Here is a 19279-nt window from a genome sequence, read left to right on the forward strand (position 1 = left end):
AATGCCTTGCCTTTTGGTTTAGGGCAGGGGTGGGCAAATGTAGCTCTTTTACAACCTGTGTGTCAGGCTTCGAGGTCGTCTCAAATAAATTGCATTTCAAACAAAGTCCTTGAAGGAAAACTCCTATTTATTAAGCACGACATTCTACACCCGAGTCCATCGAAGCCAACACTGACTTCCAGACCCAAAACCCTCCCTTTCCGTTCCCCACTCTCCTGCACTCATTGGCCATCTTCCAAGTCATTCTACCCCTAATCTACCGCTCCAGCTCAAAGGAATTTCCTCCCTCCCATCCCATCTCCTAGGGGATATTATCTCCAGGGAAAATAAGTAGGTGAAAAGTCAAACGTCCCTTTTCAGATGCCTCCGCCTCTCCTTCTTATGTCAGCACTAGAGTAAATGCAGATTGAAGTGCTGATACTGTTGACTTCAACTCCCAGAATTCCTGAGACAGCTGGCTCAAGAATTCTGGGAGTTGAAGTCCACAGGTTGTAAAAGAGCCACATTTGCCCATCCCTGGTTTAGGCCCATGATAGATAAATGGTAGCATGCAGTGGTGGGATTCAAATAATTTAACAACCGGTTCTCTACCCTAATGAGTGGCTAGGTGGGCGTGGCCATGGTGGGAGTGGCCAGGGGGTCTGACAAGCAGCACTCAGCCTCCTGCACCCCCCTGGGAGCAAAAACAGGCCGCGAGGAGGAATGCGCACCCCCGCACCCATTTTGGCCCTGCAGCCTCCTAGGAATCAAAATGGGGTGCGTGGGAACTCCTGGAAGGGGCGGGGAAGGGAGGGGATAGCCAGTAATTTAAATACCGGTTCACCCAAACCGGCCCGAACCAGCTGAATCCCACCACTGTCAGGAAGAGGGGTATTTTTGCGGGATGCCATTCCCCCTTTCCAAGCAAACATGTAATATCCAGAACACTCGTCTATGGAGATTCTCAGTCATCCAGGACATGGTTGTTCCAAAGATGCTTTTTCAAAAGGCAACGATGTTTTCCCTGAAGACGTCTCAAATCTCATCCAAGAAGCTTCTTCAGTTCTGACTGTTCGGTTCTTCTGTCAGAACCGAAGAAGCTTCCTGGATGAGAAGCGAAACGTCTTCAAGGAAAAACAAAGTCCCCATCGCCTTTTGAAAAAGCACCTTTGGGACACCCAGAACACAAGATCACCTACATATTTTAATGGCGATGAATTCATTCTGGTTCTCCCCCCTTCCCGATCCGCTTCACAGAACGGATGCATTTTGCGCCTTTCAATCAAAGAAGCCACGGAACACTGTAATCCAAACCGCTTATTGACATGCCCACGGCGAAGGATAAAATTAGCACCTAGAAACCCAGAGGTCTAAAGCACTTGTTTGCAAACAAAGAATGAGCTCACTAAACATGTTAAACCCTCATCCTAGTTTCCCCAACGAGCAGCTGCGTCCCTCAGAATACAGAATGACAGAGATGGAAGGGACCTTGGAGGTCATCTAGTCCAACCTCCCGCCCAAGCAGGAGACCCTACACCATTTCAGTTGTCCAGTTTCTGCTTGCAAGCCTCCAGTGATGAAGCTCCCACACCTTCTGAAGGCAACTTCTGTTCCATTGGTCGATTGTTTTCACTGTCAGAAAATTTCTCCTTATTTTCCAGGCTGAATCTCTCCTGGTTCAGTTTACATCCGTTATTCCTTGTCTGGCCTTCAGGTGCTTTGGAAAATAGCTTGACCCCTTCCTCTCTGTGGCAGCCTCTCAAGTATTGGAAGACTGCTTTCATGTCTCCCCTGGTCCTTCTCTTCACTAGACTAGCCAGGCCCAGTTCCTGCAACCGTTCATCGTATGTTTTAGTCTCCAGTCCCCTAATCGCCCTTGTTGCTCTTCTCTGCACTCTTTCTAGAGTCTCAACATCTTATTTATAGCATGGTGACCAAAACAAATGCACAGGGTTTAGGCCTGGCACGGACATGCTCAGCCCAGAACAAGCTACTTACTACGGCAACAGGCACAGCGACCATGGTCGTACTCCAGAAACTCGGAGGGACGCAGCCGCTCCTTCGGGGAAAATTTCCAGCGCTCCTGCTGCAGCCGGACGCGAGCCGCTTCATCCTTGGCAAATGCTCCCAGGTCCTGGGTGTAGCGTCCATACATCTGGGGTAGAAAAGAGAAAGCAGTGAGTCAAGGACGCTGCCAGGGAGGTCAAGAGAAGATGGTTTGCTCTACCTTCATGGAGAGATCAAGAGGGAATGTGAATCTGACATTGGGACCCTACAAAGAGATGTGGGCTCAGAAGTCTGTCACTTTCCCCTAGAATAGGGGTGTCAAACTCAAGGCCCGGAAGCCGGATCCGGCATGCGGGGTACTAGCCAGAGGTGCTGCCCTGGAAACAGCAAAGGACCAGACTGTGGTGCCTCTGCCAGGGAAAACGGAGCTCAAGAGTCCATTTTCACTGGCAGAGAGCTCGGGCCTCCACAGGCGCCCCCGACACTAGTGACGTCGAGCTGGCCACGCCCACCCTGGCCACGCCTACTCTGCCCCCCCATCACAGTCAAACAACCCTGATGCGGCCCTCAATGAAATTGAGTTTGACACCCCTGCCCTAGAAAGTCAAAACCAAACTCGGTTGCAGAAAATAGGACTTCAGTAACAGAATGGTCAATGCCTGGAATGCACTACCAGACTCTGTGGTTTCATCCCAACCCCCCCAAAATTTTAACCTAAGACTATCTACTGTTGACCTCACCCAGAGGTGAAATGCTCCCAGTTCGGACCGGATCGCCCGATCCAGTAGCGATGAAGCCGGGTGGTTCGGAGAACCGGTAGCAAAAATCCCCCCCCACATCCCCAGCTGAGCCGCACAATCATCAGAGGCTTTTTTTTTTTACTTTTAAAAGCAACAAATGCTTTTAAAAGCCTCTGATGATCATGCGGCTCAGCTGGGATCGTCAGAGGCTTTTCAAAGCATTTTTTCCTGCAACCTCTTGGCCGAAGAGGTGGTAAACAAAATGCTTTGAAAAGTCTCTGATGATCCCAGCTGAGTTGCCTAATCGGCAGAGGCTTTTCAAAACATTAGAAAAAATGCTTTGAAAAGTTTAAAAAAAAAAAGTTGGCCACGCCGACCCAGTCACATTACCCCCCCACCAAGCCACGCCCACAGAAATGGTAGTAACAAATGTTACATTTCACCCCTGAACAGAGGGTTAATTCTGAAAGCAGGTTAAATGCATTGTGTGAACACAAGAGTAGTGTTTCTACGATGCCCTCCCAGCCGCAAGTGAGCAAAGAGAATAATCCCAGGTTTGAGATGAGCAGCGACGATGGACACTTTCTGAGCTCGTTTTTTTTCTTGCAGACTTTTCATGACCCAAACTAGGGAACATCATCAGGGCTACTAAGGAGTGGGTGTCAACCCTGAAGCTGACCTGACCGAGGCCATCTTGACAGCTTCAGGGTTGCCACACTGGAGCTGAGGGATTGGGAGGGGGGGGATTTGAGACAGCTGGGATTTTGTAGTCAAAACAAAACACTTTCTCTTGAGAACCAAGGACATTCTCACTGATCAGAGGGAGGCGGAGTGATATCACCAGGCAACCAGACAGTGCCGTGATTGGACCATGTCACTGACTGTGTTGAGAAAGTGACAAACTGTCTGTATTGTTATTAGAATTATATAAGCTTGCTAAATGTAATAAATATGATTAATAATATTCTATTTGTATTAAAAAGGTATGACACTTAGAATAGGGTGATTCAGTGGTGGGTTCCTCCCGGTTCGGTCCGGTTCGGCTGAGCCGGTAGCGGTGACGATATGATGTCACCGAACCGGTTCCCCCCGCCCGCCTTCCCACCCCCCCACCCCCCCACGTTATTCTTACCTTTTATTTGGTCCCACCCCCAATCTATTACTGCCTCCTGAGTCCCAGCTGATGACTAGAGGGAAAAAAACTGTTTAAACTCTTGCCACGGGGCTTCAAAGGGCCGCCCTACAGCTGATCAGTGTTAAAAGCAAACAATGAGTCGGGTCGTAAGTGTGAGGACTGGTCGTAAGTGCGAGGAGCTTCCAGAAATGACTCTGACCAGCTAGCCACGCCCACCTAGTCACATGACCTCCAAGCACACCCACAAAATAAGCCACGCCCACAGAACCGGTAGTAAAAAAAATTAGAACCCACCCCTGGGGTGATTGGCATAAAAATGACACATTGAAATATTGAATAAGGACAGATTACAATTTAATAAAAATATGTATATTATTAATAGGATTGTATGAGCTTGTAAAAAAATGGAACAAATATGATTCATACTATTTTATTTGTATCAAAATGTATGACGTTCAGGTGCCACACTGTTCACACGTTGATATGTTCGTAAAAAATAAAAAAACTTGAAGAGAAAGTGACAAATTTTTACTTTTAATTAGGTGAAAACCATAGGAACCTTCAGTCTCGGTTTTCACTAGATCTGTGCCAATATGGTATATCCAATATAGCAGGGGTCTCCAACCTTGGCAACTTTAAGACTTGTGGACTTCAACTCCCAGAATTCCTCAGCCAGCAAAGCACAGACTGCCTCAAAGGTGGGTCTGAGGATTAATTTGGCTTCCTGCTGTAGCCTCTTCAGCAGTGGGTTTCACATTTTGGTACCACCAGTTCGCCGCGCACGCCTTCCGCGCATGAACCCGGACTCAAAAACATGCCTGAAAATCACGCACCCGCGATTTTCGCTACCAATTCGCCCGAACTTGTGCGAACCGGCTGAATACCACCTCTGATCCTCTTCCTCCTTTCTCCTGAGGTCCTGTCATGGTATGTGGGGAAGACCTTGGGATTCACAGCAAGGAAACCTTGCCAAGGGAATGGCCGGTTAAGAGCAGGGGTGAAATCCAGCAGGTTCTGACCGGTTCAGGAGAACCGGTAGCGGAAATTTTGAGCAGTTCGGAGAACCGGCAAATACCACCTCTGGCTGGCCCCAGAGTGAGGTGGGAATGGAGATTTTGCAATATCCTTCCCCCAGGAGTGGGGAGGGAATGGAGATTTTGCAATATCCTTCCCCCAGGAGTGGGGAGGGAATGGAGATTTTGCAATATCCTTCCCCCAGGAGTGGGGAGGGAATGGAGATTTTGCAATATCCTTCCCCCAGGAGTGGGGAGGGAATGGAGATTTTGCAGTATCCTTCCCCTGCCACGCCCACCAAACCACGCCCACAGGACCGGTAGTAAAAAAAAATTGGACTTCACCACTGGTTAAGAGACAGCATTGCTGGATAGTGGGAGGGTCAGAAGGGAGGGTCAGAAGGGACCCTCCCTAATTTCTCAGGCTATAAAGGAGATGTTGCTAGAACTGTACTTTCAGACTTGCAAGATTCTGTTAATGTGGCTTCACAAGAATGAGCTTCTCTCGTCCTGCTTCCTCTCTCGATCTACCAGGAAATGCTAGCAGATCCTTAACTATCACTTATCTTAAACCAAGAGAGGAAGCAAAAGGGTCAGACGGAAGGCCAACATTTGAGGCTGTCAGCACCAGGGACCATTTTCTGATCCACTCTTGTGGCAAACTAGCATCCGACGCTTAATTCTTCTTTATTGATCGATTGGCATTCAGGTATTCGCCAGCCAACTTTAAGCAACAGTGGAAAGAAAGGTTTTTTTGGGGGGGGGTGTAGGTGAATTCAGAGGGAGGGGAACCATTCAGGGTCAGCCTCTCCCCACCTCCCACCAAGAGCCTGGAATTTAGAAAGAATTTTATGTATTTATTGAAGTTTATGCCAGAGGAGCTTCGGTCGACAATGCCCTTGAAGTTAACAAAAGATGACAAACATACCATTCTGGATATATCTACCTCATGCAGTACAGATAATCCCCAATTTACAACCGTCCATTTAGCGACTGTTCGAAGTTACAACGGCACCGAAAAGAGTGACTTACGACCAATTTTCACACTTACGACCGTTGCAGCATCCTCAGAGTCTCGTGATCCAAATTTGAACGCTTGGCATGCTTCTATAAACGGTTGCCATGTCCCGGGGTCATGTGATATGATCCCCTTTTGCGACCTCCTCACAAACAAAGTCAATGGGGAAGCCAGATTCACTTAACAACCCCGCTACTAATTTCATGACTGCTGTGAGTCACTAAGCGAGACGTGGCAAGGAAGATCGTAAAATGGAGCAAAACTCCATTTAACAATCGTCTCGCTTAGCAACAGAGGTTTTAGGTTCAATTGTGGTCCTAAGTCAAAGGCCATCGGTACCAGGGGTGGGTTCTAAATTTTTTTACTACTGGTTCTGTGGGCGTGACATATTTTGTGGGCATGGCTTGGTGGGGGTGGTAATGTGACTGGGTGGGTGTGGCCAACTTTTTTTTTTTTTTAACTTTTAAAAGCATTTTTTCTACAACCTTAAGAGGTTGCAGAAAACAATGCTTTGAAAAGCCGCTGCCGATCAGGCAACTCAGCTGAGATCGGCAGAGGCTTTTCAAAGCATTATTTTTACCACCTCTTCGGCTGAAGAGGTTGTAGAAAAAATGCTTTGAAAAGCCTCTGACGATCCCAGCTGAGCTGCGGGATCATCAGAGGCTCTTTTTTTTTTTTTTACTTTTAAAAGCATTTTTTCGGCCAAAGAGGTTGTAGAAAAAATACTTTTAAAAGTAAAAAAAAAAAAGCCTCTGATAAGGTGGGCGGGGTAAGCGAGTGGCAACCGGGCCGGGGACCGGTTTGGGGGTATGGCCAGCCGATGTTATTACTGGTTCTCGGAACTACTACAAATTTTTACTACCGGTTCCTGCGAACCGGTGTGAACCAGGAGCAACCCACCACTGATCTGTACCATTCTGGCTGCACTCATCCTATACTGTAACTGAGTTACTGAAATAAGTCCATTTGAGGATTTTTCATAAAAACTCTGAAGCCAATAAGCTCGCCAAACAGGAGGAGCTGGGTTGTGCATGCATTGATTTAAAAAGCCATCGTGCTAAACAAAGCCTAGCTGATTCAGATTCAGATTAACAGAGTTGGCAGGGACCTTGTAGGTCATCTAGTCCAACCCCATGCCCAAACAGGAGACTCTACCTACACCGTTTCTGATAAATGGCAGTCCAATCTCTTCTTGAAAGCCTCCAGTAATGAAGCTTCCACAACTTGTGAAGGCAACTTCTGTTCCATCGGTCGATTGCTCTCACTGTCAGGAAATTTCTCCTTATTTCCAGGTTGAATCTCTCCTTGGTCAGTTTCCATCCATTGTTCCTTGTCTGGTTTTCGGGTGCCTTGGAAAATAGCTTGATCCCCTCCTCTATGTGGCAAGTATTGGAACACTATCATGATGTGATGAGGGAAGAGAATCAGATCGCATGGGAACTCTAAATCCAAATTAATAAAGTGAAATTTTACATGCTAAGATGGTTATCCCGACTTGGTATGATTCGAGATGCAATCGAGCTGAAATTTCATTAGTGTAGCTCTTGTTGGATTTGACATCACTATACAGTTAGCCCTTGATTTACAAGAGTTTGTTTAGTGACCATTCAGGCCTGAAAAAAAGTGACTTATGACCGTTTTTCACACTTACGACCATTGCATGGTCACACAATCAAAATTCTGATGCTTGGCAACCGACTCATATTTATGACAGTGGCAGCATCCTGGGGTCACGCGATCGATCCCCCTTTGCAATCTTCTGACAAGCACAGTCAATGGGGAAGCCAGATCTACTTAACAAACCTCGTCACTAATTTAACAACTGCAGTGATTTACTTAATAAAACTTGGCAAGAAAGGTGGTAAAACGTGGCAAAATTCAAATGTCTCACTTAGTGACAGAAATTTTGGGCTCAATTGTGGTCGTAAGCCAAGGACTGACAAACCAGATCCTTGAGAAGAATGTAACGTTTGAAGTTGTTTAATATTTATTTTATTTTATTTTATTTATTTTATTTAATTTGTATACCGCCCTTCTCCAACAGGACTCAGGGCGGTGAACAGCCACGGTAAAACATAACATATAAAATTTAAAAGCAGCTTAAAAGACATTAAATAATTTTGGCCATCAATTTAAAACAACCCAGTTAAAACCAATTACAAATTAAAACCGAAAGGATGGGATCAAGCCAGCCCGGCTAGATGAAATAGATGTGTTTTCAGGGCCCGACGAAAAGTCCGGAGATCTGGTATTGTGCGTATCTCTGGGGGTAGGTCGTTCCAGAGGGTAGGTGCCACCACAGAGAAGGCCCTCCCCCTGGGGGTCGCCAGCCGACATTGTCTGGCCGACGGCACCCTGAGGAGGCCCTCTCTGTGCGAGCAAACTGGCCGGTGGGAGGCTATTGGCGGCAGAAGGCGGTCCCGTAGATACCCCAGCCCTAAGCCATGGTGCGCTTTAAAGGTGGTGACCAACAACTTGAAGCGCACCCGGAAGACCACAGGAAGCCAGTGCAGCTCGCGCAGGAGAGGTGTCACATGGGAGTGCCCCGTCGCTCCCATAATCCCCCTCCCATAATATGGGAGATCAACAACATTCCCTAAATTTGGAAGTGCTTTAGCTTTCATGGTGCCTGAATTGTCGCAAAAAAAAGGTGTGATGAAAGATATTTTTGTAATAGACGGTTGGATGAGGAATTCTGGGAGTCGAAGTCCACACATCAAAAAGTTGCCAAGGTTGAGGATTGGCTCTTTATCAATGAAAAGAGTTGATTTTGTGCAGTCAAGGTTTAATTCACTGTTTTAAAAGTGAGTTTAGGACATTTGCACAAAATGTTACTACTACTACTGTAGAAAAGTAGATATATTGTACTGGGTTTTTTTTTTCTCTTTCTTTTACAATGTTCTTCTTCTACATCCATGCTAGCTTGTTCTTTATACTATCTAAGCAGGCTTCCTTGGATTCTATCCACAAGTTTAGACGTTTTTTTAAAGGAGTCGTTTGTCTCTCAGCATTAGAAATAAAATAGAATAATAGAGTTGGAAGGGACCTTGGGAGATCTTCTAGTCCAACCCCCTGCTCAGGCAGGAAACCCTGTACCAGGGATGAAATGCTACCAGTTCGCTCGGGTTCGGGCGAACCTGTAGTGATAAAAAGCTACCGGTTCGGGCAAATCGGTAGTTTAAAAAGCTACCGGTTTCTCCGAACCGGTATTTCCAACTATCAGCTGTGCCACTAAGTTTGGCTTTGCTAGAAAGCAGGAAATCCTGAAATCACCTGAGGGTCAGGACAAGAAATAATGGAGGGAAACCTATCCAGGAGAGATCCAACCTAGAAGTAAGGAGAAATTTCCTGATAATGAGAATCAGTGGAACATTTGGCCTTCAGAAGTTGTGGTACTTCACCACTGGGGGTCTTTAAGAAGAAACTGGAGAGTCACTTGTCTGGAATGGTATAGGGCCCTGATGGCGAACCTATGGCATACGTGCCAAAAATGGCACACAAAAGCCTTCTCTGTGGGCACGCGCACCATTGCCAGCTGCTCCTCTGGTCTCCGGCGTACACATGAGTGCCAGCCAGCTGGTCTTCGCCATTTTGGGGGGCTGTTTTCGGGCAGTTTTTTTGCCCGTAAACGGCCCGAAAAACAACCTAAAAATGGCCAGAAAACGGCCCTGAAAATGGCTGGAAAACAGTCCTGAAAATGGCCAGAAAACGGCCAAGAAAATGGTCTGAAAAAATGGCCAAAACCAGCCAAAAAACAGGCATGCATGCGCCAGCCAGCTGGTCTTTGGGTTTCCGGTGCTCCGGCGCACGGACATGCACGTGTGTTTTGGTTTGGGCACTCGGTGTCGAAAAGGTTCGCTATCACGGGTATAGGGTGTCCTGTTTGAGAAGTGGGTTGGACTAGAAGACCTGCAAGGTCCTTCCAACTGAATTCAAGGCTTCATTGCTGTCATATTCTTCACGAATATGCCAGCAAGGAGCTCCCCTTGAAGAGCACCCGGAGGCTCCAACTGGTCCAGAATGCGGCCACGCGGGTAATTATGGGTGCGACACGGCGCACCCATGTAACACCTCTCCTGCGCGAGCTGCACTGGCTCCCGGTGGTCTTCCGGGTGCAATTCAAGGTGCTGGTTATCACCTTTAAAGCGCTCCATGGCTTAGGACCTGGGTATGTACGAGATCGCCATCTGCCACCGGTAGCCTCCCACTAGCCAATACGCTCCCACAGGGAGGGACTCCTCAGGGTGCCGTCGGCCAAACAATGCCGACTGGCGACACCCAGGGGGAGAGCCTTCTCTGTGGGGGCTCCTGCCCTCTGGAATAACCTGCCCCTGAAGGCTCGTATGATCCCCGACCTTCGTACCTTTCGCTGTGCCCTTAAGACCCTTTTGTTCCAACAGGCAGGGCTGGCTTAGAATATGAATTTTAAATGGGGCTGTTTGTCAGTGTTTTAACTTTGTGGGCCAAATTTTATATATTCGTTTTAGATTGTTTTTAAATTTTGTGAGTTTTTGTGTGTTTTAACATGGCTGTACACCGCCCTGAGTCCTTCGGGAGAAGGGCGGTATAGAAGTTTAATAAACTAACTAACGAACTAACAAGGGCAAAAGGATTTGGAAACTTGATTAAGGCAGATGGAAAAAATAAATGCAAAAGGGGAAAGGGGAAATGTACTTTTTGCTCAGCTCCGTCTACCCACGAAAGCCGATCGCTGGAGCACAGGGCTTGTCAAGGCTAAGCAAACACTTTCTTTTCCCAGGGATGTAGAAACCCAACAATGCAAGACCGATTAAGCGGCGTTGGGTTGATCTATAGCCATTGTTCTCCCATACAATGCTTCTCTCAGCCAGAAATGGGCAAATGCACCAGCAAACAGCTGGGTCAGATCAGGCCAGCCTGAGCACTCACCCAGCGTCGAAAAGAGGTTATTCTGGATAAGGGTGCCAAAACTGCCTCCTGTATCCTGGCCCCAGCCTTAGTAGGGGGCTGGACTGGATGTCCTCCAGGATTCCTTCCAACCCACTTAACTAGGATATGTCAGAGCAAGCATCGAAATAGCCCAGTATAGGTAGTCCTTATGACTTATGACCACAATTGAGCCACAAATAGATTTAATTCGATAACTCAGTTACTGCATAGGGTGGGTGCAGCCAGAATGATAGAGATTGTCCTTGAATTAGGATCACAACTGAGCCCAAAACCTCTGTTGCTGAGTGAGACAATGGCTAAGGGAATTTTGCCCCATTTTACGACCTTTCTTGACGCAGTGGTTATAGGAAAGGAAAGGAAAGGAAAGGAAAGGAAAGGAAAGGAAAGGAAAGGAAGGAAAGGAAAGGGAAGGGAAGGGAAGAGAAGGGAAGGGAAGGGAAGGGAAGGGAAGGGAAGGGAAGGGAAGGGGGGAAGGGAAGGGAAGGGAAGGGAAGGGAAGGGAAGGAAAGGAAAGGAAAGGAAAGGAAAGGAAAGGAAAGGAAAGGAAAGGAAAGGAAAGGAAGGAAAGGAAAGGAAAGGGAAGGGAAGGGAAGGGAAGGGAAGGGAAGGGAAGGAGGGAAGGGAAGGGAAGGGAAGGGAAGGGAAGGGAAGGAAAGGAAAGGAAAGGAAAGGAAAGGAAAGGAAAGGAAGGAAAGGAAAGGAAGGAAAGGAAAGGAAAGGGAAGGGAAGGGAAGGGAAGGGAAGGGAAGGGAAGGGAAGGAGGGAAGGGAAGGGAAGGGAAGGGAAGGGAAGGGAAGGGAAGGGAAGGAAAGGAAAGGAAAGGAAAGGAAAGGAAAGGAAAGGAAAGGAAAGGAAAGGAAAGGAAAGGAAAGGAAAGGAAAGGAAAGGAAAGGAAAGGAAAGGAAAGAAGGAAAGGAAAGGAAAGGAAAGGTGGAGGAAGGGAAGGGAAGGAGGGAAGGAAAGGAAAGGAAGAGGAAAGGAAAGGTGGAGGAAGGGAAGGGAAGGAAAGGGAAGGTTCCAGCTTCCTACAGGCCAGTAATTTCCAATTTGAGTGACTTCCAAAGAGGAATCTGCCATTCCCTGCATTTTAAGCTATGAGATGTCCTTGCAGCCAAACCTTGCAGTTTGTGGTCCCCGTTTTAGATAACTCAATGCCTTTGGCCAATGTCCTAGCAAGCCCTGTCTGTCTCCTCCAACTTTCGTCACAAAGCCGTGTTCTCATCAAGCCACTTTTATCCTACGCACATACATGACCTTCTGGAGACATTCCACAGAGATTTTGTATTTCTGAAAACTTTTGAATTCTCTCCAGACACCGTTCTTTTTATCCTGGGAAAATATCACTTTCATTACCCTGGAAATACCCTTAAGCTGTCTAGGTGGAGTCTGTCTTTCTTTCTTTCTTTCTCTCTCTCTCCTTTATTTACTTCCTTCCTTCTTTTTCTTCCTTCCTTCCTTTCTTCCTCCCTTCTTTCTTTCCTCCCTCTTCCCCACCTCCATCTCTCTTCTTTCCCTCTCTCCCTCTCTCCGCCTCCCTTTCTCTCTTTCTTTCCTTTCTTTCTCTCTTCCTTCCCTCCTCCTCTCTCTCCCTCTTCCCGCCTTCTTTCTTCTTTTTCTTTTCTTTCTTTCTCTCTTCTTTCCTCCCTCCCTCCCTCCCTCCATCACTTCCTTCTGTCTCTCTCTCTTCCTCCCCTGCCCTTCCTTCCCCCCTTCCTTCCTCTCTCCCTTTCCTTCCCTTCCCTCCCTTCCCTTCCCTCTTCCTTTCCTTCCCTCCCTTCCCTTCCCTCTTCCTTTCCTTTCCTCTCTCCCTTTCCTTTCCTTTCCTTTCCTTTCCTTCCCTTCCCTTCCCTTCCCTTCCCTTCCCTCTTCCTTTCCTTTCCTCTCTCCCTTTCCTTTCCTTCCCTTCCCTTCCCTTCCCTTCTCCCTTCCCTTCCCTTTCCTGCCTCTTGCCTGGTTTGCTAATCTAAAGATGGTTATGTTTTCCCTTTATTTGCGTTGACTGCTTTGCCAGGACATGGTGTCCTTCACCCAGGGCAGCTTGAAAAGAGATGGTTGTGTTTTCAGAGATTCTGTGTGTCAGATCGTTGCAGGCATCAGTGATTTATCTACCCAGTCTACAGTCTTTTATTTTCAATCTACTTCTAATAGCTGGGAAACGCCAGCTAATTTGGGGTCTTTTTTGCTCCTTCTCCGGTCCATTCCGTATTCTTTTACTGGTTCTTTCTTCCTACTAGGATACAAGTCCCCTCATCTTCGGTCTCTAAGAACACCCTTTTAGGATATTTTTTTGTTAAATTTGCTTCATCTATTTTTTATTTCCTTTTATAGAAATACGTACAGTAGTGGCCAAAATTGTGGAAACCTTTGGGGAAAGGTGTATTTTTAAGGTTTGATGGCTAATAACACTACTTTTTGGGGGGAGTTTCAAGATAATCATATTCCACTGCTGGGAACAGCCCAGATCTTAACCCAAAGTCGCTGGAACCAACTAAAGAAACTTGTTAGTCAGAAGTGATCCAGCAATAAAACCCAGTTAATAGAACCATCATTCAATCTTGGTTTCACAGTAGAACAGCTGCGGAACAAAAAGACATGGTTCACTCCATGGGAAAACGTTGTAAGGCCATAATTCATGCTAAAAGTTACCCAAGTAATTTTTGTGTATCTCATTTTTTCTACGTGTTTCACTTTTCTTCTTTATACTGTAACTGCTATTCTAATAGCAAATCCTTCATAAAAGTTATGGCATTACATTCTTGATTAAATTATCTTTTCATTGATATATAATTTCATGGTACTTCTCCAAACAAAAGTGATGTTATTAGCTAGTTTTAGAAAATACACTTTTCCCAAAAGGTTTCCACAATTTTGGCCACTACTGTACATACATACATGCATGCATACATACATACATATATCCTTACTAGTGGTGGGTTTCAAAATTTTTTACTACCAGTTCTGTGGGCGTAGCTTGGTGGGCATAGCTTGGTGGGTGTGGCAGGGGAAGGATACTGTAAAATCTCCATTCCCACCCCACTCCAGGAGAAGGTTACTGCAAAATCCCCATTTCCTCCCAATCAGCTGGGACTCGGGAGGCAGAGAATAGATGGGGGCGGGGCCAGTCAGAATTTTTTACTACCGGTTCTTCGAACTACTCAAAATTTCCACTACCGGTTCTCCAGAATTGGTCAGAACCTGCTGAAACCCACCTCTGATCCTTACATACATTAAATAACTAGATAATGGAGATTTTAATATCAAGTAATTAGTTAAAGATTGAAGCTATTATATAACTAAGACTTTGATGTTAATTGGAGTGTTTGTTTTGTTTTCTTTTTATAGTACATTCAACATAAAGCGTAGAATATCAGAGTTGGAAGGGATGGCCATTAAACGAATAGTTGTAATTCAAGGACTATCTGTCTTTGCATCTCATTCAGAGCCGGAGGTGAATCAGAAGGCCTAAATAGTTTCTTCCAACTCTTTGATACAATGATTTAATGTGATTCAATGAGCTATTCAAATGGCAGAATTGTTCCTCCCTCATCACGTATAAATACAGGGTGGTAAGCAGAGGTGGGTTTCAGCAGGTTCTGACCAGTTCTGGAGAACCGGTAGCGGAAATTTAGAGTAGTTCGGAGAACCGGTAGTAAAAATTCTGACTGGCCCTACCCCCATCTATTCTCTGCCTCCCAAGTCCCAGCTGATTGGGAGGAAATGGGGATTTTGCAGTAACCTTTCCCTGGATTTATTTATTTATTTATTTATTTATTTATTATTTTTATTTATTTTTATATGACGCCCTTCTCCGGAGACTCAGGGCGGCTTACAATGCGTTAAGCAATAGCCTTCATCCTTTTGTATATTTTATACAAAGTCAGCTTATTACCCCCACAATCCGGGTCCTCATTTTACCCACCTTAGAAAGGATGGAAGGCTGAGTCGACCTTGAGCCTGGTGAGAATTGAACTCGCCGTAATTGCAGGCAGCTGGATGTTAAATGCTGCCTTAGTGGGAGGCATTAGCCTCCTTACGCCACTCAGGATTGGGGAGGGAATGGAGATTTTACAGTAACCTTCCCCTGCCACGCCCACCAAGCCACACCCACAGAACCGGTAGTAAAAAAAATTTGAAACCCACCACTGCCGCACTTCTCCTGCACCCGCGCATGCAGCCCTCGCATGCACGCACGGCTCCCCGTATGTGCCCCGCCCCCCATGCATGCGCGGCAGAGGCCCGAAGACCAACTGGTTGGTGGGAGATGCCTGCGGATGCGCAGCGGAGCTGAACTGGGATGAGGGCTCGTGTGCCATCAAAGAGGGCCCTGTCTGCCATCTCTGGCACGCGTGCCATAGGTTCACCACCACGGCGCTGTGACATTCCAGACGAATGGCTCTCCAGTTTCTTCTTAAAAACCTCCCGTGTGGAAACCATCTGGGATACCCGCCCCCCACTCCGTGCCTGCGCTCTCCATTGTGGGATTCAGGAATTCTGGGGTTTTATATTTCCTTTCTCGCCCCCACACCGATCTGTGCCCTCCACAGGAGGCAACTTTGATTTCAACAGCCCCGCTGGGCTTTGCAATGAAACCGTTCGCTTGTTTTCCAGCAGCAATGGCTTGAAACAATACCGCCAAGGTAGAATTTGGGAATTGCTGACCTCAGTGGAGAAAGCAGCATGGTTGGGGGGCAAGAGGGGGGGGGGACAGCTGGCCTTCTGTCTAAGGAGGAAGTGTGAAATAACGTCTAATGCTGAATCTCCCCCCCCCCTTTTTTTTAATTAGATTTATATGCCGCCCTTCTCCGGAGACTCAGGGCAGCTTACAGTGCGTTAAGCAATAGCCTTCATACTTTTGTATATTTATACAAAGTCAGCTTATTGCCCCCACAAACTGAGTCCTTTGAAGCTGAAGGAAAAGCAGAATGCAGACTTAAAATTCAGGGGTGTGTTTGTATGGGTGCGTGTGCGAGGGTGTGGGTGTGTTTGCAGTGGTGAAATCCAATTTTTTTTTTACTACTGGTTCTGTGGGCGTGGCGTGGCTTGGTGGGCGTGGCAGGGGAAGGATACTGCAAAATCTTCATTCCCACCCCACTCCTGGGGGAAAGATACTGCAAAATCCCCATTCCTTCCCCACTCCTGGGGGAAGGATACTGCAAAATCTCCATTGCCACCCCACTCCGGGGAAAAGATACTGCAAAATCTCCATTCCCACCCCACTCCAGGGGAAAGACTGCAAAATCCCCATTCCCTCCCCACTCCTGGGGGAAGGATACTGCAAAATCTCCATTCCCACCCCACTCAGGGGCCAGCCAGAGGTGGCATTTGCCAGTTCTCCAGAACTGCTCAAAATTTCCACTACTGGTTCTCCAGAACCTGTCAGAACCAGCTGGATTTCACCCCTGGTGCATTGGGAATAAGATTTAGGCCAGCGGGCTGGGGAATTCTGGGAGTTGAAGTCCACCAGTCTTAAAATTGCCAAGTTTGGCCACTCCTGATTTAGACCATAGTAGAGACTGGAGGTTTTTCTTTTGGGATTAATGGACAAACAGTTGAGGGGGGGGGGGAAGCCAATGAACTTTGCTTTTCTACATGATAAACTGCCACGAGATGATTGCGTGCCCCAATATGGAAAGATTTGTCATCGCCCACAAAGGAGGAATGATTGGGGAAGACGACAAAACTTTCTGAGATGACTAAATTATCCAAGAAATCTCTTGTTATTGATTTTTTTTTTTTTTTTTTTTTTGCTGTTTATTGCTCTGTTATTGCTGTTTATTGCTGTCTGGAAACCCGTCACTGACTTTTTGTGCAAAACAACAACAAAAAGGAATTTACGATTTGTTGTTTTGATGATTGGACAGGATTAGAGAAAGGAAAGTTACAGTTGTAATCGGGAGGTGCATTTCACGTATTGTTACTACCGACACCTTCCGCGCATGTACTCGGCCTTTTGCGCTTGTGCTTTGCTCGCGCGCACGCCTTCCACGCATGTGCCGAGACTCAAAAACGTGGCTAAATAGGATGGCATGGTGCCAGGGCGGGTGGGCAGGCCCGCTACCGATTTGCCCGAACTGGCCTGAACCCGCTGGATACCACCTCTGATTGTAAACCTAGAGACAGAGGTAAAATGTATACTTGTACTTATTACTGCAGTAAAGATTGGAAGTTATTTCTTTCTATCTTTTCTATTTTTCTTTTTCCTCCCCCCACCTTTATTTTATTTTATTTTATTTTATTTTATTTTATTTTATTTTATTTTATTTATTTGATTTTATATGCCGCCCTTCTCCGGAGACTCAGGCTGGCTTACAATGCGTTAAGCAATAGCCTTCATCCTTTTGTATATTTATACAAAGTCAGCTTATTGCCCCCACAAACTGGGTCCTCAATTTACCTACGTTAGAAAGGATGGAAGGTGAGTCAACCTTGAGCCTGGGGAGATTCGAACTTACAGTAATTGCAGATAGCTGGTGTTAATCACAATGCTATCAGTCTGCTGAGCCACCAGGCCCGTGGTTCTTGCAGTTTTAGCTTTCTCTTTGAATTCCTTCTCACTTTAGCTTGCAATAAACTGTTTTTCTATGGAGGCACCTGGTCTACCCCAGCATGTGGGAGGGAGCATACTGCATTCCAAACCATTTTATATCAAATATAAATTATATATAATATATATATATATATATATATATATATATATATATATATATATATATATATATATATATATATATATAATGGTTTGTCATGAATGCAACTGCTTGAGGGCTCCTGGATTGGAGCTGAAAGGCGAAAGGGATATATATGGATTTTTATAATATATATATGGATTTTTATTACATATAAAGTGTTTTTCTATCGAAGCACCTGATCTACCCCAATATGGGAGGAAGCATACTGCTTCCCTTTCGCCTTTCAGCTCCAATCCATGAGCCTTCAAGCAGTCGCATTCACGACAAACCATTTTATACCAAATTTATATTTGCTGATAAAGAAATAAAGGGAGACTAGTATAGATCTATTTCAAGCTATTTAGCTCTCATCAGCTAGCCATACCCTTACTCGGATTCGAACTTGGGCTGCATATTAGGCAGTTGTATTAACCTCTGAGCCACAAGTTCTCCTCCCTTGATCAGCTTGAGCCAGGGGAGAGATTGTTTTTCTATCAAAGCACTTGGTCTACCCCAAATATGGGGTAGGGAGCATACTGCTTCCCTTTCACTTTTCAATTCTAATTCAGGAGCCCTCATATATATATATTTTAAACTAATGAACTTTACAGAATAGGCTTAACCGGGTCAGGAGCTGATCTAACAGGGGCATTTCACTCCACCTGCTAAGTTTGGCTTGTATAAACTTGGACGGGGATTTAGAGAGCTGTGTAGATCCAGCCCCTTCTTGTTCATTTATGGTTCAATAAACTTTTGACTTTAAGCCTTGTTTTTTTTTTTCCTTGGCAGGCAAACCTCAGCAGGAACCCCGTTTTGTCGACGTCCCATGAAGGCTCAACACATCCAAAAGCAGGAATTTTATTTCCTCTAAGGTGATCTTTCAAGAGGACTGAAGATCTTAGGCTGGCCGAATATTTACCATTTTTCTTTCCTGTAAAGCAGGGATCTCGAAACTTGGGAACTTTAAGACTTTCAAACTTCAGCTCCCAGAATTCTTCAGTCAGCATGAGGGCTGAAAAATTCTGGGAACGGAAGTCCGCAAGTCTTAAAGTTGCCAAGTTTGGCGTCCCCTACAATAAAGGTTGACCAAGGGGCTTGAGCTGATGGGCATTGCAGTTTAAACCATCTATTTTTTTTTAATGTATTTGTCGAGTACGTATTAAATAATATATATAAGTATAAGCATGAATTGATTTTTTTTTTTTAATTTGATTTATATGCCGCCCTTCTCCGGAGACTCAGGGCGCCTTACAGTGCGTTAAGCAATAGCCTTCATACTTTTGTATATTTTATACAAAGTCAGCTTATTGCCCCCACAATCTGGGTCCTCAATTTACCTACCTTAGAAAGGATGGAAGGCTGAGTCAACCTTGAGCCTGGCAAGATTCGAACTTACTTTAATTGCAGACAGCTGGTGTTAAATTACAGTGCTTTAGTCTGCAGAGCTATCCAGGGTCCTTATACATAAAATACATAAAATGAATACAATTAAAGGGAACATTAGGACAGGGACGGTAGGCACGCTGGTGCTCTTATGCATTCCCCTTACAGACCTCTTAGGAATGGGGTGAGGTCAACAGTAGACAATCTTAGGTTAAAGTTTTTGGGGTTTTGGGATGAGACCACAGAGTCTGGTAGTGCATTCCAGGCATTGACCACTCTGTTGCTGAAGTACTATTTTCTGCAATCGAGTTTGGAGCGGTTCACTTTAAGTTTGTATCTATTGTGTGCTCGCGTATTATTGCGGTTGAAACTGAAATAGTCATTGACAGGTAGGACGTTGTAGCAGA

The 19279-nt window shown here is 45.8% G+C and overlaps 1 protein-coding gene across 2 annotated transcripts in view; it reads right to left on the minus strand.

Moving 5' to 3' along the window:
- The window catches only part of CLCN2 (chloride voltage-gated channel 2), a 143039-nt gene that overhangs the window by 93404 nt on the left and 30356 nt on the right, over positions 1-19279 (minus strand). For both annotated transcript variants that reach the window (XM_087872478.1, XM_087872477.1), the window contains exon 2: positions 1978-2134. In XM_087872478.1, coding sequence (XP_087728604.1) covers positions 1978-2134 — 157 coding nt within the window. The remainder of the gene's footprint in view (positions 1-1977; positions 2135-19279) is intronic.

Source organism: Pantherophis guttatus, chromosome 6 (assembly GCF_059756535.1).
Source record: "Pantherophis guttatus breed Tessera chromosome 6, ASM5975653v1, whole genome shotgun sequence".
Taxonomy (NCBI): Eukaryota; Metazoa; Chordata; class Lepidosauria; order Squamata; family Colubridae; genus Pantherophis; species Pantherophis guttatus.